At 54.4% G+C, this 19703-nt stretch overlaps 5 protein-coding genes across 5 annotated transcripts; 3 read left to right on the top strand and 2 right to left on the bottom strand.

The window, feature by feature from the left end:
- Positions 1-31: 31 nt before the first annotated feature.
- Positions 32-1023, bottom strand: SCP_1100470 (hypothetical protein; the record flags this gene model as incomplete). Its single annotated transcript, XM_027762484.1, has 5 exons — positions 32-88; positions 138-262; positions 309-491; positions 558-949; positions 998-1023. 5 exons carry the CDS (start codon positions 1021-1023, stop codon positions 32-34), a joined length of 783 nt encoding a protein of 260 aa, XP_027618285.1.
- A 2296-nt stretch (positions 1024-3319) lies between these two features.
- On the top strand, positions 3320-8069 carry SCP_1100460 (hypothetical protein; the record flags this gene model as incomplete). Its single annotated transcript, XM_027762483.1, has 11 exons — positions 3320-3459; positions 3850-3891; positions 3948-4062; positions 4121-4131; positions 4212-4261; positions 4313-4891; positions 4952-5070; positions 5343-6406; positions 6672-6739; positions 7197-7357; positions 7419-8069. The coding sequence occupies 11 exons, from the start codon at positions 3320-3322 to the stop codon at positions 8067-8069; spliced, it is 3000 nt and encodes a 999-aa protein (XP_027618284.1).
- Positions 8070-8376: 307 nt separating this feature from the next.
- SCP_1100450 (hypothetical protein) lies at positions 8377-12071 on the top strand (the record flags this gene model as incomplete). Its single annotated transcript, XM_027762482.1, has 10 exons — positions 8377-8583; positions 8641-8984; positions 9039-9179; positions 9236-9339; positions 9392-9517; positions 9567-9676; positions 11073-11417; positions 11480-11829; positions 11886-11945; positions 11999-12071. The coding sequence occupies 10 exons, from the start codon at positions 8377-8379 to the stop codon at positions 12069-12071; spliced, it is 1860 nt and encodes a 619-aa protein (XP_027618283.1).
- Positions 12072-13953: 1882 nt separating this feature from the next.
- On the bottom strand, positions 13954-15352 carry SCP_1100440 (hypothetical protein; the record flags this gene model as incomplete). Its single annotated transcript, XM_027762481.1, has 2 exons — positions 13954-14147; positions 14197-15352. The coding sequence occupies 2 exons, from the start codon at positions 15350-15352 to the stop codon at positions 13954-13956; spliced, it is 1350 nt and encodes a 449-aa protein (XP_027618282.1).
- Positions 15353-15721: 369 nt separating this feature from the next.
- On the top strand, positions 15722-19499 carry SCP_1100430 (hypothetical protein; the record flags this gene model as incomplete). The annotated part of the gene is made up of 6 exons (XM_027762480.1): positions 15722-15847; positions 15899-16118; positions 16168-17270; positions 17319-18329; positions 18379-18670; positions 18724-19499. The coding sequence occupies 6 exons, from the start codon at positions 15722-15724 to the stop codon at positions 19497-19499; spliced, it is 3528 nt and encodes a 1175-aa protein (XP_027618281.1).
- Positions 19500-19703: the final 204 nt, after the last annotated feature.

The raw sequence follows: 19703 nt of genomic DNA, 5'->3' as shown, positions 1-19703 counted from the left end.
CCACCGTTCTGCTTCCAGACTTGCCGATTCACTAACGGAAATGTTGTCGCCATCCTTGTGCTTTGCTAGGTGAGATTCCAGTGCCAACCTGTGTGAACGTGAGACATATAACATCGTAAGACAGAGGGCTGATGTACTGCCTCGGTCTTCAGGAACTGCGCAGCACCTGATGGTGCCTTGCCCACTGCAAGATCCATTTGTCCATCTCGCGGCTGGATCTCCATCTTCGCGAGCTCTTGATAAGCACGCCCAGCGGTAGGCACTAAGACATGTTAAGCACACCCAACAGCACTGGGAAAATAACTCACCTTTAGCATCGTTTAGTAAGTACACACTCTCCACCCGCTTCCCCTTCTGCTTCGGGTCAACATCCATCTGCTGCCACGTTGACACTTTCTCCGCACCAGCAACTTCGGTCAATGCATCGTACAGTTGAGTCTTCTCTTCTTGGCCTTTGAATGCTTCGTTGACTTTGCGTGCGAGAAATGCTCCTATTACAGTTCGTTAGGGTCACTAAGTCGGCATGATTATATAAACTACAACGGTGAGAAACTCACCGACATTCTCCACCTTTTGCCAATTCCAATAATTGTGGATGTCGTTCAGAGCATCATGACGATGTCCCGCTCCCATCTCACGTGTACTGAGGCCAGCCTGGTTGTGCTCGGCCCATGGATGCTCGACACTCTCTCCGTGCGTAAGTCCAGTGCCCCACATGTAGCAGAGCGCATACAGCACCTGACACGCTTCTTTGTGGGCAAGCATGTGCATTTTCGGTAGCAGCATCTGTATCCGGTCAAGTAGGGGCATGAGTTGAGGAAACTGCGCACCAAAGCGTTTGAGGATGTTGATCTTGTAGATGCAGGCGACGTCGTAGGTGAATATAATATGTTGCAGTTCCTCGAGGCCTGCCAGAGCCCCTGCAAGGGCAAAGTCCATGTGGCCAAACCTACTGCTGTGTCAATCGCTGAGCATGAGATGTTGCATTGAAACGCACTGTTCTCCCTTTTGTAAATCCACCATGGCCACCGGTCGGAAACACCCATGGCGTATGCATATGACAGCAATGATGCCGCTCACGTCGAGGTTGCAGAATTTGCCTGGGCATTGCGCTCGCGCAACTTTAAAACCACTACAAGTCTCGGGCTACATCTTCCATTAGAGCACTCCTGCTCATAGTGGCTGAGTACTCACAGCCGGTTCGGCCTCAATAGAGTCCATGTACTCGCTCATCTTGTCTGGATGCACGAAATACCCTTGTCTCAAACCCAAACTAATGTTGTTCGGGTCATCGTGTTTTCGTTTCTTCTGTAAGCCGTGATTGCCATTGCCACTGAGCTCACAGGTATGAATATATCTAGCACGAACTTGAGAACTTGACACACGATAAATAATAAATTTAGACTCAGGCGAGCGCTGCTGGGGTCTGCCTCCAATCTTGACGCATATTCATGCCTGGCCATGGACATGTAAAGCACGGCACGGTGAGAGATTGAGGGTCGCAATTCAGAAGGGCCATCCCGTGGAAGTTGCCACTATGCTTCATCATGGTGATATAATGCCAAATTCGACTAACAATGTTAAATTCTCTGTATCGATTCTGCAACGTTCAGTCAGCGACTATCAACATTCATCAATACACATGTGTACCTTGACAGTGTGCGGCGCGGAATTGTTGGTGAGGCGTCTGATGGTGTACATGTAGTCGTACACCCCCTTCTTCGACGTTAGAGCATGCATGTGCCACTCCTTCAGCAGCACCACAGTGAATGCACTTTCCGGGTGATCTAAAGTGGCGGGGAATAATCCGGCATGCAACATTTGCGAGATGCGCTCTGGTGCTCCAGCGCAATGGCACCAATGCACCGCAAGCTCGTGAATCCCATTAGTGTGCGTGACTACAAATTTTGATGGTTTCAGACAGTCAACCAAGTCCGGACAGGGCTGCCCGTGATGCCCAAGGTAAAGAATATATCCAAGCATCCCCATGTCGACTTTCTCGAAGAACTCGCCATTCCATAGATCGATCCAATGGAAAGGATCGTGACGATGGGCCTTCGAGATACATGCCCCACAGAATGCAGTGCCTTGAAAGCAGTCGCGGCATCGTGCAACTGAAGGGCCGCTGCATGCACACAGACCGGGAATGTTCGGATGAGCTTCCGCGAACAGAAGGTCAGCGAGAAGGTCACGGAGGCATGGCATCCACTCCGCTAGTACCCTGGAAACCCCATTCTGCAAAGACTAAGAACTCGGAGTGGGAATATGGAAGATACGGCTTACCTTGACCTGTCCCGTCGTAGCTGCAGGCTGTTTTGGAGATCCTTCATGCATCGCGATGTCGGGCTCAGCGGTTTGTACCTCTGATGGCCCTGCGTCTGCTATGCCCTCTTCACTGTCACATGAAACCTTCCTCTTTTTGGCAGGGGACTCGGGGGTGTATCGAACTTGGGTATCAGCGAGAAAATGTCAGCCCTTACCATCCATCTCCATCTTCTTCGACATGATGGCCACTTTACGACGAGATGCGTGGAATGTAATTCCCTTCACCGTGCCCACTCATCGAGTTATGGAGGTAGTGGGCTGCCAATGTGATAACAGGATGAGAATTTCGCAGAGCAAGAGGAACTTACAATGCGTGCGCTGAGGACAGCGGTACCCTGGCCCACAAAATGCTGGTGTACTTCTATGATACCTTACATACACTAACCCACACTGTCCTGATCTTGACAGATCGCCTCCGCATGGGTGCGAACTCTACTGATCGAGAAGCTAATGAAAAACCGGATGCGTGTTTTGCCGCAATTGCTACATTATCGCGTAGGGACCTCACACGTGTGGAAGAATATACCTAGAGCCCGTGAGCCCGCGAGCAAGCCACCTCAGTGCCGGAGTAAGTGAGGGAGATCGATGATGAATAGCAAAAGACTTACCAGGAAATGAAGGACATCTTGAGGGCCAAAGCAACGGAAGGCCATGAAGGATAGCGGTGAGCTAAATGTGAAGAGCGAGCGGAAGAGGATACACTACGAAAATATACATACCATGGCTACAGCCACATCGTCGGCATGCAAGCCCTCGAATTTGCTGTGTCCACTCAACCACTGGTGATACCAGTGGGAGCGGACACCAACCGAGGTCTCACGATGGCCGTATGGCCATCGAAGCACCAGAGTGCTTGAAGAGGCGGAGGGAGGAAGAGAGGCTTGAGGAAAGAGCTTGAACTTGAGTCTGAGGTGGCTGGGACTTGAGGCTGTTGGACTTAGAATGAGGAAGTCGCCAGCACTGACAATCAAATCTGGGCAGAGATTCAAATTGGATGGTGAGTGGGCGGTCCTCTTCCATCCACATTCAGAGCCCGAAAGGCCTCGGACCGGCGGACTCCGAACTCAGAGGGATCAACAAGGATCATCCTACCTTCATCAATTATCATTCATCGTCCCTACCCTCCTCCCTTCTGTGAGTTTCATCTCACATTCTAATTTCTTGAAGATCTTCTTTCCCTCAAAGCCAGAGTGCAAACAAGAGGCATACATCTCTTGAATGCCACTGAGGATGACAGCTACGTGCAAAGAGAGACTTCTCTCTTTGCCTGGCTGGGATTCCCAAGAACTCAAGACCAGTGCACGTTCGAGCACGCTGTGTGCCCCCTGTATTAAGATCGGAGGCCTGTAGATTTTCGTGAGTCTTTGGCTTCTCTGTTGGAGATTGGAAGTAGGTACTCTCGGTGGTAAGTCCCTTATTCACAGGTGGTGCAGCCTTAGCATGCATTACTCATTCATTTTCCCTTCGTTGTGTAGTGTCCATACATTTCGTAGTTACGTTAGTGTACACTCATTTCGTCTGCAGGCTCATCGGCGCTGGATTGCGGCACCTTTTTTTTCTGCGAAGGTACGCGAATCGTACATCTAAGCCTTGTGTGAGGCTGATTATTCTTACCGAATCAGACGATGTCTACCAGACGAGGCCAAGGCCAAGGCCGAGGACAAGGATGAGGACGTGGATGAGGACGGGGACGTGGCTCAGGATCAGCGCTGGGGTAGCCCAATCAGAACGATTCCGGTATGTTTTCACCCGGTCTTTCTGCCTAGTGCTAAGTGATCTGAAACTCTTTCCTAAGCTCATCGAACAGTACGCGATGGAAGAGATGCCCGGCCGTCATCCTCCCAAGGCTACAATGATCTAACCTCTCGGGCTATGGCATTGCCAAGTGCGTTGTCATCTCACCAGGCGATTGCTGGTGGATCGACACTTTTAATGGGTAGGCAAATACTTTTACAATGTTCAAGCTCTCTCTGATCAAGTGAAACAGGGGCGGACGAAGTTTCACCTTTCGATGGTCTTTTGGCCACGGAGTTTCCATTGCGTAATGACAGTGTCATAACCATGCCGAATGCGAGCTACATACCTGAATTCCCGGCAGTACTCGATGGGCAGATTGTGACGCAGCAGGATGGACATTGGGGTCCCCAGAAGTATTCGAGGTGGCCGCAGATGTTCGACCGAAAGGTCATACATCACATGTGTATACCGGGTATGGCTGCTGTGTTGGAGGCAGATGCAATGGTTCTGTGGGACAAGATCAGGTTATGGGAGTGGGAGGTGGATTCGACCTGCGGTGTACCCGATCTGGGCTTTCTGATGGAGGAGAAGTTCAACATGCTGGCTGAGGCAGCACTGCGGGTGATGGACAATTTTGCTCGCCAGCTTGGCAGAGCAACTTCGGAGAAGACGAAACCCGGCCAGCAACTCATACTGATGCTGGGTCAGTGTCTGGACCATCTTCACCTCCTCCCGACGACTTGCACCCATGTGATCGCGCTCGGGGCACACGTGCAATGCCTCACACTCGAGCTGTGGGGGTTTGTCAACTATTACACTGTCGTCGTCGGTCAGCTGGAGACGCCAACCCTCCGCAGGAAACCCGATTGGGATATTTTGCCTGTATGAGGTGCTTTCACGAATGACGCCAACATCGCGCATTCGTTGTTCCGCATCGGCATACCGTTTTGGTTCATCCAGACTAAGACAGAGAAGACAAAGATCGAGAAATGGGCTAGTCCTGTGTTGGTGAGCTATGAGCTAAGCCTGGAAATGTCGTGGCCATGCCTGCTCAGGCATGAGATGGACCTTGCGGGAATCTTGCACCGCATGGGTGAATGACCCGCTAGGATGTTGCATGAGGCTACAGCTGCTGTCTGCACTACCGGCCTGCCTCCGCTCGAAGGCGCATCCGAAGTCTCAACTGCTGAACAACCCCACAGAAGAAGCAAAAGGACGACAAACTCTCATCCGCGCAACTCCCAACTGCGCAGCAGAGTGACAGCTGAGCCGATTTGCAGCCCTCGGGCAGTGCAGAGTCCGCCAAAAAGTCCAAGCGTACGCACCATGGCATGCAAGGAAAAAAAAATCGCAACGCCGAAAGTTCTAGCGTGGGGGCATCGCAGCCTGCCCATCCGTCTTTGTTGCACAAGCCCAGCATGTTACTCGGCGATGCGTGGAACACCGCCCTTTTGGGTGTGCCTCCTTTGATGGCACCGCCATGGGCGGCAACATACTTTTTCCCACCGCCTTTTGTGCTTGACTGCACCAGTGACAAGCTTTCCCAGTACCTGCACAATTTCGTGCAGATCCGCGGGTTTTGTCATCAACGAATTTTAAATCCGATGATCAGCGGGCTTCCACTGAAGATAGCGGAATGGAGGGATGCGTTGTGGGGAGACTACAGTCTGGACAAGACTGCGGAAGGTCAGAGCGCTATGTCAGCCACCTTGACGTCGGGCGAGGGTGAGGCAGCGGCGTGTGAGGGTGCATCAACATCAAGTGGTGATGGGCTATCAGATGCGAACACTGCAAGTCTTGTCGCCAGCAAATCGAGCGTGGCGAAGAAAGCCAAGGATAAACATGAGCGGCAACAAAATATTCGTCGGCTCTTTGCTGCCACTGGCCAGATGAGCTCGTACAATGAGACAATGGAACCCTCCTGGGGCGAGGACCCGATCTCGCTGGATAATGTGGTCGACGTCTGTAAGCAGATCTTGTGGGAGCTGCATGAGACCAACTGGCACTGCGAGTTGTGTGCATTGGATGCTTGTCTCTTGGACACGAGCAAATGGGGCTCTTTACATCAGTGGGAACGCGAGGCACAAGTGGCCAAGGTGTGGGATAGACGCGCCACCAGGTCATGTCTGATGGTCGCACCGTGCTGGAGTGAAGATGATGTTGCTTTCCATTGGGTTCGTGCGCCTGCGCCGGGATGGGAGCGGAGCCGTCCCCGCCTCAGTGCATTTCTCGCAGTCGTGCAACGGTGGCCAGATGTCCCGGAAGACTTGCGAATAGATGCGGACACTCTGCTCATCTGCGAGGCAGATGAGTACAATCGCTTGCAGGATAGCATCGTCTGCTTGTATGTGCAGATGTTCGTGCACCAGTTTCACCGTCTCCCCGTTGCGCCCATCCGATTCGCGTAGTGCTTGGCCGTTCATTCTGCAATTTATGTATTGTTGTACAGAAATGACATGCCCGACTTGATTGGAATGCACTATCTATGCGGGTGACAGTGCTGCCTTGTCTCGAAGATCGCCAACATCGGTTCAGAGCAGCTACACTCAAATTCAGCTAAGTGGTCACCATGTATAGTTAATTCAATAACTGATGACTTCTGTTTGCAGGCTGATTCACACTGGTAATTTCCCGATGGATCTCGAACAGTACGACGTGTCATATATGCCTGGATTTTGTATGCATTTATTTGCACTGTTTCTGGTATAAAAGCTGTGCTGCGAACACATTGAACTGCAGCGTTCACACTTGAACATGGCTCGCACCGACCCCCGCGTCAAGGCCATTGTCGACGGCCTTCTCCCTCGACGTGACGTCTTGCTGTCTTTGTTGATAACATGCTTGGTGCAACTGGAGCAGCATCACCTCGTTGTGGCCAGCTACGGTGTGACCAATGCTGAGAATCTTGGGGTGCTCTTCGAGATTGTAAGTCCACTTTGTACTCATGCACCTACATTCTTTCTGATCTCATTCAGTGTCGCACTACTCCAACGTGTGGGCGCCATCTCAAAAGGCTTCGAGCGCAAATGACGTGGGGTAATATGGCCCAGTGCCATGAGGACGTTGCTGCTCTCTGTCCACCCCCTGTACTAGGCGGTGCGGGCTGTTTGCGCTCTGACAAACCTCAATCCAAGGCCACGCCACCGCCCACCAGTCCTATGATCGACACCAGCTTGCCTCCAAGCAGCCCCCCCCCCCCCGGAGCAGCCTGCTCTTGAGTTCTTCTAGCACCTCACCAGTTTTCCACCGCCGCGGTTGCCCTCCCTTGAATTCTGCCACTGTGTCAGTGCTCGTGGTGTGCAAGATAAGTAACATTCACGTGTGACCACCAGTGAGCTTGCTAATGCGGTGTGCAGGGTTCAGATATTCCTCTCATTATTCCCACACGGGGAATACAGCGCGAGGACTATCTTGAATTCAAGTTCAAGCAGTCCTTCATCGAGACGGTGCTTATCGATGACTCCCAAGGCTTATCGCCATACCAGCGGTACTTCCCTCATTTGAAGAAGTTTGTCGACTATCCAAAGCACATGGATAAGCAGTATTTGCTTCCGGGCGACACTCCTGTTTACCGTGAAAAGAGCAGCACTTGGAATCCGAGCGCTGCTCAGATTGTTAACATACAGGTTTCGGCAACTGTGCGTCTGCCTGCGCTCATGGCCGCTATCAACACGTTTGCGAAGAACGTTCTCACCACCCCATCCTCATCTTCCGGTGGATCTCAGAGCATGCTTTCGACGCCTTCAACGTCCTCATCCAGCCGGGTTTGCGACGCTGCTAGCAGTTCAAGCTCGAGCAGACACGTGGCCAAGCGTTCACTGTCACCCAATGTGGGGACAGAGGGTAGAAAATTCAGACGGATGGATAAGGGGAAGGCACGTGAGGTGATAGAGTGTGACATTGAGCTTACAGATGATGAGGTGGAAGCAGAGATCATACCTAACGATGATGTCCCGGGTGAGATCATCGAGATTGTGGATGGCAAGGAATATTACTACGTTATGTAGACTGGTTCGGAATAGTGCGCTCTGCCACAGTCAACAAATATTACCCGCTGACACTGTCTTTCGTCATTCAGATCGGGATGCTTCCACAACGCTAAATCCGATCCTGGTGAGATCTCACATATCTGTATATGATCTGAAGATTGTACTTTTACCGTCGGAGTGACAGCGCCACAAAATATTTTTTCTGCGAGACTACGCGAGGCTAAACATACAATACCGATTGGCTTATGCATCTCAGGAGACGGATGATAAGGGTGAAAATTTGGTGAGTCTCCCTATGTTATGTGCACCCGCAGTAGCTTTCACTATGGCAGATTCCTCCATTGAAGTCATCTTGCAGAAGCACATAAGCTGGCGCCTCGTGGAGCTCACTGTGCTGGACGAGAAACATGCCGAATACTTGAGTCACAAGCTGGGTAGTGAAGAGCGAACAGCAATCTTGAAGGCTGCAGTTGCAGCATTGCAGAATGTGTCCCCTCGCTTCACCAGGGCAGCTCTCCCCATGGCACATGAGGTGAGTCTTCGCATTCATTCTCAGGGTACGATTCTCATCCATTCTATGTACATACAGAAAGTGCAGGTGTTCTTCAAGAACACCCGCATGTGCATCAGTAAAGGAGTCCAATGCGAGTTCCATGCCGGGGGCAAGAACATGTTCATTGCGCGCAAGTGTAGCAGTGGCGGCAGTGCATTATGGGCCAAGGATGATGAAGGTCGCAAAATTTGGGAGGCGGCGCTCACATCTCAGGTTGCAGAGGGGAAGGTGAACAAATCAAACTGCACAGCCGTCATCTCCTCAGTCAAGTCCAAGTGCTTCAAGGCACTATCAGACGAGGAGAAGCACACCTGGGAGGAGAAGGCGGAGGAGCTGCGCAAGGAGAGGGAGAATTTGAGTGTTGATGACCTCATCGCCGAGTGAGTCCAAGTCGTAGCTCTGCGTGATGACTTGAGGCTCACCAGTGACGTTAGCAACCAAGAAGGACTTTTTGTCAAGGTTGCATCGGCCCTCCAGGGGTTGATCGGAAGCAAGGGTTGGCAAGCAGGAGAGGATGTTGGCTTCCATTTGCGCATGGTGTACAAGCCACGAGAGGGAGTTCCCCGTTCCACTCGGTGAGTTCTCATTCTCCATATCTGTCCACGGAAATTCACTTACAGTATGTTTGCAGTGTCGATATCATGCCCACCGGGGAAACCGAATCGTTCTCCACCTTTGAAGGCAGAAATGAAGCTGAAGACGCGTGCTGGGAACGCTTCATGGCCCGAGTGTTCGGTAAGTTTTGTTGCTTCGTGCAGGACTCTCATACTTACAATACGATCAACAGTGGTGAACCGTGATCCTCCCAGGGCACCCGATGACATTGGCAAGCCCGTCCTCCCACAGATAGAGAAAGACTGGACTCCAATGCACGTAGGGAAGACCTTGAAGGAATACATGGAAGAGTTATGGTGTACGTATTTTGTTTATAAATTCATTCTCATACTAATTACTTTCATCAGTATACACACACACCGATGTTGAGGATCTCCCTGAACTCCCGTGGGACACACTCGGCGATATCGCATGCGAATTGGTTGCTGCGGATTGGCAAGGATCTGTAGGCGACCCGGTGAAGGGACGCAGAGCACACTGAGGTGGGAATCACATCCGGGAAGCGGTCTCACATTTTGGAGATACTACAGGGTGCTACACAACTGACCCCTAGTCCGACATCAGTTGGAAGCTGGTTATCGGAGGAGGGCATGCTACGAGCCTGAACGCTACTTCCAATTCCTCGACTATGATCTGCAACCGTCTCAAAGTACCATCCGCCAGCTCGCATCTACCAGTGACTCCACGCATGACATCGTACAGTTCACGGGCCGCATTGCGCAATGTCTCAACCTGAAGGCGCAAGGTTCCTGATGGCGATAAAAAGCTGAGGAACATGACTCCAGGAAAATAGGGACAGGATGACCGCGCACCAATGTCAGGGAGACCATCCAGTGGGTGGCCTAAACCAAAGTTCTCGCGGACTGCAGGGTCGTCATACAGAACGCGGGCAGTCAAACTATGAGGAATGACCGCAGGAAGATGATCCGCAATTTGGGGTATCATCCGACGACCACCTTCTACAGTGCGAGCTGTTGCCAGGTGTATTTCCACCTGGGCCAGGACAGGGATATTGCGCAGAAGGGGTAGGATGATCCTCACGCTGGCCGCTTCAGACTGGGCTTGGACCATAAGGACCTCAGGGACATGTGAGGGTCAGACAGCGAAGGATCATATGCTCGTGGGGGCCTCACCAGCAGGACGTGCATCCGGACTGCCCATGCTTTCCACAGGATCGGATCGAAGGGCTCGGTAAAGATCTCAATGTGAAGAAGAGCTTCTGCGAGGGTGTATTTGCGAAGGATGACGCTGGCATCCATGGATGGGAGATTGAGTTTAGGATGAGAGATGCCTCCAAGATGGACGGGTCCTTATTAGGCGCTCGGGCGGGTTCAGTGACGGAAGGTCCCTCAGAATGAGTAGGAGCGTGAGGGGACGGGATTGCGAGATATGGCGTGATGGGCAGTGATTCAGCGGAGCGATTGTTAAGCAGATGCGGGCAGTATCGGGAGGGCAGGAAAGGTCAGGACTAGTTAAGTATGATGGCAGGGAAAAAGGGGAGGAGGAGAACCCACCGTCCCAAAAGGTACGCTTGCGAAAAGACTCGTTTCACATTCCCATCCCATCCAGTTAGTGCGTCTTTGGGCAGTCTTGTGTTTTGTGCATTTTCTGGGCAGTCTTGCATTTCTGCATTTTAGCGTTCTCCTTAGGGCAGTGCAATTTTAGTCCAACACGTTGTCCAGCGATCATTGCAACTACAGAGATTTTCCTAGCTACACTTTCGGGCCACCCACCTCATACCTCCGGAATAGACTCTTCTCCCTCATTGCATCTCAGACCCCACGCGGACTTGATTCCGCTCATACTCCTCCTTTCCGGCTTGCGACGGAACAACAATCTCATCACCGGTAAAGATGAAGCCTGCGCAGGTCATGGCACTATACCTCCGAATGTATGACGCGCAAGACACTGACGGGTCATTCAGCTTTGTGGTCGACCTGGCCGCTATTCGAAGATGCACGATACTCGATAATGGCAACATCCTCGAAGGGCCAAGTGTCAACGAGATGGCCATCGCTCCTGACGGTGATGCCATCATTGCTGATGGTGACGCCATCGCTCCTGACGGTGATGCCATCGCTCATGATGGTGATGCCACCGACAAGGAGAAGGAGGAGGAGGAGGAGAAGGAGGAGGATGACGATGATGATGACATTGCCCAGACACCTTCACGGAAGCGGGTGGTTGTGAGCACATCAGTGAGCTCCCATGTCCTGCCAATAAGTGTGATAGTGGCGCTGATGGCGACGTCGCGGTGTAGACTTATGTCGATGACGATGGCGAGCCATTGGACCCAGACAATATTTCGATGCGCGCTCTCAAGCATAGTGCCACGGAGACTGTGGTCACTCATGGTGAGCACACAGTCAACAAGGGGAAAGGGGTTGCCGCTGCGGGTGACGCTGTCGGTGTGGAGGTCAGGCATGAGGGTGACAAGGTCGTTGCAGGCCGTGAGGACGCGGTTGACGGGCAGCGTGCAGATGGTGTGTGCAAACGCGATGATGAGAGCGATGCGGATGCGGAAGGAGAGGACGATGACGAGGAGGATGGTGGAAGCATTAAAGAGGTGGTGAAGGTGATGAGGGGTAGAAAACGGAAACAAGGCCCGCGGTATGTTGTCTCTTTAGCTGAACACCTCTTGATTGATAGCAACATATATTTCACAGTGCATCTACATCTACGTCAAACACCAAGGCCGCGGGACGGGCGGTTAACAAAAAGTGCTGGTATGTTGTATTTTATCATTACTTCTCTTGCAAGTGAGCTCACTATTCTACAGTGTCGCGGTCAGTGTCGTGGAGAAGCGGTGCACCTGCGCTACTCACACCTTTCAGTCATGTTACCTGAACTGAACTCCCATTTACCCTGACATTGTCATGAACTGGACAGCCAGCGGACGTCGGCCCATTGTCACCATGTTGACCTCTACCAGCAGTGGGCCCATACCTTTCATGTGTGGGATACTAGCAGTGGGCCCACCACTAGTGTTCTTATCCCAGTGCTCGGCCCACTAGCAGGGCATATTACAGTGTTGTAACCGTTAAGCAATGGGCCCACCGCCACAGGTCAGAGGGTGGGCTGACGCCAGAGCATGTTATCGCCATCGATGGGCCCACTGCCAAAGTATGATCAATGAGCAGTGGGCCCATCGCCACGAGTGTAAGATGACGGATGGGCCCACCGCCAAAGGTCAGAGTGTTGGCCATGGCCAGAGCATGTTTGTCTGAGCAATCGGCCCACCGCCAAAGTATGACGAATGAGCAGTGGGCCGATCGCCCAGAGTGTAACCTGAAGGATGGGCCCACTGCCAAAGGTTAGAGGGTTGACGATTGCCAGAGCATGTTATCGCCAGCAATCGGCCCATCGCCAAAGCACCCTCAGTGAGGGCCTTACTGCAAGCACCCATGGGATAGGTCATCGCCAGGACATGTTTCCGCCAGCAATCGGCCCACCGCCAAAGGTCAGAGTGTTGGCCATGGCCAGAGCATGTTTGTCTGAGCAATCGGCCCACCGCCAGAGTATGACGAATGAGATGACGGATGGGCCCACCGCCAAAGGTCAGAGTGTTGGCCATGGCCAGAGCATGTTTGTCTGAGCAATCGGCCCACCGCCAAAGTATGACGAATGAGCAGTGGGCCGATCGCCCAGAGTGTAACCTGAAGGATGGGCCCACCGCCAAAGGTTAGAGGGTTGACGATTGCCAGAGCATGTTATCGTCAGCAATCGGCCCATCGCCAAAGCACCCTCAGTGAGGGCCTTACTGCAAGCACCCATGGGATAGGTCATTGCCAGGACATGTTTCCGCCAGCAATCGGCCCACCGCCAAAGGTCAGAGTGTTGGCCATGGCCAGAGCATGTTTGTCTGAGCAATCGGCCCACCGCCAGAGTATGACGAATGAGATGACGGATGGGCCCACCGCCAAAGGTCAGAGTGTTGGCCATGGCCAGAGCATGTTTGTCTGAGCAATCGGCCCACCGCCAAAGTATGACGAATGAGCAGTGGGCCGATCGCCCAGAGTGTAACCTGAAGGATGGGCCCACCGCCAAAGGTTAGAGGGTTGACGATTGCCAGAGCATGTTATCGCCAGCAGTCGGCCCATCGCCAAAGCACCCTCAGTGAGGGCCTTACTGCAAGCACCCATGGGATAGGTCATCGCCAGGACATGTTTCCGCCAGCAATCGGCCCACCGCCAAAAGCCAGTGGGTTGGCCAACACCAGAGCATGTTATCGCCAGCAATCGGCCCACCGCCAAAGGCCAGTGGGTTGACGATCACCAGGATATGTCATCGCCACCAATGGGCCCATTGTCACATACAGCCCTGCAGTTTCCGGGCGCATTGGTGGTGATGACGTGCTCTGGTGATCGCCAATCCTCTGACCTTTGCCGGTGGGCCCATCACTCACCAGCACTCATGGCGGAGGGCCAATTGGTGGCAAAAACACGGCTTGGCGATGGCCAACCCTCTGACCCTTGGCAGTGGGCCCTTTGCTGGCGGAGCGATATTCCCATGCAGTGAAGCTTTCACTCAGGTCCTTTGGCGATGGGCCAATTGCTGGCAACAACATGCCTTGGTGATGGCGAGCGCAGTCCGCCCATCTCAAGAGTACACTGGAGGAGCGATGGGCTTTAGAGCTTAGTGATGCAGAAGTGAATGTATCCATTTTGTACTGGTATACAAGCTGTTACATAGTGGTCATATATTGCTAACACCAAAACGCTCAAAGACACTAGTTCAGTTGCTGCGATACGCCTCGCCACGAATGTCCCTCAGAATGTACCCCATTTGGAACACGGTCGAGCTGGCATTGAGGTTCGCAACGTGCATATCCTCAGTGAGGTTGAGCTCACGCTGAAGACGTACAATGCGCTCCCGCAACATGGCGCGACGACGACTAACCGCAAAGCTATCACCTTCGTCATCGTCCACTATGAATAAGGTCAACATCAGACTGAAGGTTGCCAGGGATGCACTCACTGGAACTGTCTGCCTCTGCTGCGATCTGCGCAAACGATCTACCGAGGCGGGCCACTTGTGAGCCAGAAGCGGCATTCGTCTCTCCAGGGACTGCCATTGGCAGCAGCTGTGTGGTATCTGGGAATAAGCCTGGAACCTGTTCCCAATGGGTGGGACGATGGATCGGCAGCTCATCTGGAAGTGCTGCCAGACTTGGCATCCTGGAAGTAACAGTGACTGGCTCGATGCTGCCTTTCATATAGTGAATGACAGGTGCATCGTGGCGGAAATTGCTGTCATCGAAAGTGCGAGCTGGCGAGTGAGAGGGCGCCGATGGCGGAGGCGGTGGACTTAAAACATCATCCAACAAAGGCCGCCTCTTTGGAGGCGAAGTGCTGGGACTATTTAGCCACCGGACCTGGCTACGCACAGGCGTCGCGCCAGGGCTGTCTATCACCAGAGCTCGCCGTCGTCCTGGCGTGGCAGGAGGACTATTGTCAAAGTCCAGCAGTTTCGGCACTGATTCCGCGTCAAGTGTCTCGTCCACCAGCATGCCCCTCGCCATCGGCGTACTTGCTTGACTATTGAAGTGGATGGATGTACGTGGTGTAGCGTCAAGGGGCTCAGCGATGAGCGATCGTCGAGGGAGTTGGGAGGTGTCAGGAGTGCGAAAGTCGAAAGTGTGAGCTGGTGGAGGAAGGGGAGTAGCTTCCAACAGGGCGCGTCGAGGGATTGGCGAGATGCCAGGAGTGTCGAAATCGAACATTCCACCGGGCGCAGTGGGGGTGGAATCTGAGATGAGTGCACGCCTATGGATTGGCGAACTGCCACGACTTTCATCCCAAGCTGGCGCCAGAGGGTCAGGAATAAGTGCGCGACTTCCCTCCACAGGCGCCACAGATCCAGATGACGCCTGTACCTTTGGCGAGGCGTGGCGGTAAAGATGCTCATGTGGCGAGTTGGATGGCGCAAATGGAGCTGCCAGAAACGGGGTAGTGTGGCGGGGCGTGAGGGGTGTCTGAGAAGCAGAGTGGAGAGGCAAGGAGATCTGGGCAGATCCAGGAGAGTCAAGGAGATCCGAAATGAGTGGACGACGGGGCTCAGCGATACTATCCTCCTCATCCGACTCGCCCATCGTAATGTCCAGCGTGTCAGGAGGTTCCGCGTCACTGGCCATGGCAGGTAGATTGTGGTGAGCAGACAAGTCTTCGATCAGTCCTGGATCGCGGGAGATCAGTTGTAGAAAGGGGATTGATATGACATAGAAAGGTCAGATAACATCACAAAGGAGTCAGATTCCACAAGGAGAGCAATAGAACTTACTGTTGGGAGCCATGAGAACTTGCAGCAGGTCACACTGACCTTGAGAGACTTGAGAAATCGCGCAAGTCCAGCGATCACGTGTTTTGCACGTGGTCGCGTGGCGTGTGAAGTTGAACTTGGTGCAGATCGCGTCTGCCAGCTCATAGCGTCGTCTGCTCCGCCTCCGCTGTACTGCAACCTCTGCTTTTGAAACACCCTCACGCTTTCTTCTGCCAAGCTCGCCATGACTCTGGATATCGACCCCAACTATGTTCTGCAGGCCGCGCGACTGACGGCCATTGTTGCAGCGGCGCCTCGCCAGGACGACCCTCGCTATTCGGACTGGGAGGCGAGGATTTACCTCGAAGTGGTAAGTCATCAGTCGCAGGTCTGGCATACCCTCACCGAATATGCCACACAGAGTCGGCTTGAAAAGAGTTTCCCGCAGCCCTTGAAGTCGTTGAGGATGCCTGGCATCGTCATCAGTGCGTTGCTGGAATTCACCCGGGCGTACCAGCAGAAGGCCCTGGCGCAGCTGGACCACATATCGAACGACGACGAGAGGATATACAAGAGGTACCCTCTGGCTGTGCGCGAGTATGGGGAGTGTGAGGACCTGGGAAGGCAGTGGTGGACTGAAGGTGAGTCACAAGCGTTGTGAGGCGTCGAGCGACACACTGACTGCACCAGATCCATATTGCAAGCTGCCACCGGTGAAGAGTACACCAGCGGAGGGCTGGGGCAATGTGCCAGCCGATGACGACACCCAGGGACGTGGCGAGGAGGACCTGGCTACCGGGGACCTCGTCACCAAGGGGAAAGGCAAGGAGAGAGCTGACAACGATGTCGGGACAGGCATGGTGGGTGAGCGTATCGTCCACGTGGAGGCGGGGGAGGACAAGGGAAAGGGCAAGAGCAAGGAGAAGGCGCAGGGGAAGGCGGCGCATGCGATGAGTGAAGAAGAGGATGGGGGAGAGGGAGAGGGAGAGGGAGAGGGAGAGGAGCAGGAGGGCGAGGACGACGACGATGCTGACAGTGACGAGGACGACGATGCCGACAAAGATGATGACGATGAGATGGCGGAAGACGTGCCGGGTGCAGGCCAGCCCGAATCCATCGAGGTCGATGCGGCGTCGCCCCCTCCGCCAACTGCCAGACCAATATCGATCTCGCCAGCTGCCCCATCACTCCGAAAGCGCAAGGCGGTCATCACAGAGTCGAGTGAGGAGAGTGAGAATGAGGAGGCGGCTCCGAAGGCGAAGCGGATGAAGCCGATCGAGGTCGCAAAGGAGAAAGGCGAGGCCCCGACCACCTCTGGCCGAGCGCAGCGTGCGCAGAAGAGGATGGCGCAGACCGAGGTGGAGGGCTCGAAGGTGAGCACGAAGAAGAGCGGGAAGAGGAAGGCGAAGGAGTCAAGCGATGAAGAGGAAGTACCGACCGTCAAGCCGCCAAAGAAGAAGCGTGCGACGAAGGAATACAAGAGCAAGGAGTTCATCGAAAGCGAAGACGAGACTCCGGCACCGCCTTCCAATCTACCCGCCAAGACCGCAGGGGACTGTAACGACGGTGTTGCAAAGACGAACGCCCCTGCCAAACCTGTCAAACAGACAACGAGGATGACGGCGACGCCTCATGTCGCACCGAAGGCGAAGGCGAAGGGGAAGGCAAAGGCGACGGCGAAGGGGAAGGCGACGGCGAAGGGGAAGGCGAAGGTGACGGTGTCGCAGAAGGACATGTGGAAAAAGACGTCCACCCGCGTGTCTGACTTCATGTGGGCACATGCAACAGATTCGGTGAGTAACGATCTTGTGAGACATTGACCTGTGCTAATGTTCCTGCAGCTCGTCCCTTGCGTTGGCTGCCAGGAGAAAGAGTGGCCATGCAAGCTCAACACCGCCAACTTCGGTCGCTGCCTCGAATGTGCAGCACGAGGCGTCAGTTGCAGCATCGCGCCGAGGAACACGGATGGCGTGCCCCTGCGAGGAAACTCACACACCGCACAGCGTGAGTTCCAAGAGATGTGCGCAGCGCTGGTGGTAGAGGGCAAGCCACTGCCCACGTCGCCACCTCCATACGACGTCAAGGTCGACTCCGATGAGCCCGACGGTGCAGAACCCATGGTCATGGGAGCGTCGAAGCGCAAGCCGCCGAAGAAGACCAAGACACGCAATGCTGCAGCATCCAGCTCCATGGTCAAGGGTGGCGAGGAGGTCGAGGCGACGAAGCAGAAGGCGACCGTCACGCGCTATGAAGCCAACGCTGAAGGCGAGGCCTCGGTGGAGAAATCGTCGAAGTCCAAGCGCGCCACCAAGTCCGCCACCGCCACTGGAGCTGTGGCTCTGTCCAACTCTGGCGAGGTCACCAACTCTGGCGAGGTCTCCAAGTCTGGCGCGCCTGCCAAGTCTGGTGCAGTCGCCAAACCTGGCGAAGGTAAGAAATCAGGACCCAAGCCAAAGCCGGTGAGGAGCCAAAACTCAGGTGCGCAAGATGGTGGCGAGGTCACCAGGACCTCAGTACGTGAGGCGGATGAGGTCCTGCCTGCCAAGTCTGTTGCGAAGGAGGGCGGGCAGACGACAAGGGTGGCGATGGGAGGTCGCTCGGGCCCAATGGTGCCCGTGATCACCAGGAAGGCGAAGGCGAGTGCTCCGAAGGCAGCAGCCAAGATGCCTCTGGCGGAAGGCGATGGCATGGAGGAAGCCGCCAGGCTGGCAATGGAGGCGGTGCGGGCTATGGCCTTCCAAACAGGGCCAGCTGCTCCGCCGCAAGCTAGCAGCAGCAAGTGCATGCTGACACCAGTCGCCGACGAACCAGAGGATGTGCCAGAGTTTCAGGCAGAGGTGGCGGAGGATGAGGTAAGCAGGACATCTTGTCGCAGCTGGAGTCGATGTAACCATGAAACAGCGCGCGTCCTTGGAGTGGCCACACGACGATCGGCGGTGTTCGCTGCTGATGCCCCATGAGACGAGTGCAGGAGCTGCCGAGGTGGCACAGGAGGTGACGCCCTCCCTGGAGATATCCAAGGCGTCGAAGGGAGCGAAGTCCTCCACATTGGCGAAGGCAGGACATCTCGATGAAGGGCGAAGGCCAGCTAAGAGGGGCGCCCCACTGGACCGCAATGCAGCGAAGAAGGAGGCGGAGGCGAAAAGGGATGCGAAGGCGAACCGCCTCAGAGCAGTGCCTCCGACCAGCAAGGGTAAGTGCGCCCGCCACAGCTTCGAATCCATGCAGCGCTGACCAGGGATACAGCACCCCACTTGCGCGACGTCCAGCGAGTGTCTACAGGAAGTCCCGCTCCGGTGAACGACACCCCCAGTGGCGAAGAAACCTCGCAGTCATCCAACGATGACTGCGCGAATTGTGCCGAGTTGCGACAGGAGTTCCTGGCGCACAAGGACGGGATGGAAGTCCAATTCCAGGAGAGGATGGCGGACCTCAACACCGTCAAGGCAGAGATCACAGCAGCACTCCAGCGAATCAACCCGCCATCCGCATTTCAAGAAAATGCCCGGAGCATTCGCAAAGAGGTCAAGTTGGCCATGGAGGAGTTTCGCAGGCCGGTCACCATCGAGCTTCAGGAGAGCGTGAAGTTGGCGGTGGCGGATCTCGTCGCCAAGCGACATTGCCTGCCAGAGCTCAAGGAGAAGGTCAACAGGTTGGAGCAAGGCGCGAACCAGACGGTGAGCCAAGTGGACGTCGACAAGCTGCAGGGCGAATTGGCCGACCTCCGTCATTCGATGGAGCTCCAGGCAGCGCGGTCAGACAGCATGGAGAAGGAGCTCAGGTCTTCGGCGGCAGAGGCGATCGCTCAAGCGAGCAAGCTGGAGATGGAATTGGCGCTCGCCAAAGAGGATTCGATGGCGGTGGCGACGTCCGCTTTGGATGAAGCGAAGAAGGTGGGGAAGGAGGTGGCGACGGCGAGAGAGGAAACCTCGCTGGTGGCGAAGTCTCTGGACGCATTCCGAGAGAAGGTCGACTCCGCCATGGTCTTCACCGCCTTTCGCCCAGATAGCCACAATGTGTAGTCATTAGAGTATTGATATACATGCTTTTTAACCTAGCATGGAATCTCCATGCACTCGATTCGCCACCGCCACTCCAAGTCAACTGAATGCCTGCTGAAGTTCTCGCCAACTCCCCTCACCATTGCCACCATCTCCATGGCTTTACCTAAGTAGATCTATGGGTCACATTAAACAATGTGGAAGCCTACGAGTCTACTTTGAACT

The sequence above is a fragment of the Sparassis crispa genome (genome assembly GCF_003851025.1).
Source record: "Sparassis crispa DNA, contig_000011F, whole genome shotgun sequence".
In the NCBI taxonomy this organism is placed as follows: Eukaryota; Fungi; Basidiomycota; class Agaricomycetes; order Polyporales; family Sparassidaceae; genus Sparassis; species Sparassis crispa.
Note: the sequence above shows the minus strand (reverse complement) of the source record. Positions and strands in the feature narration are given on the sequence as shown.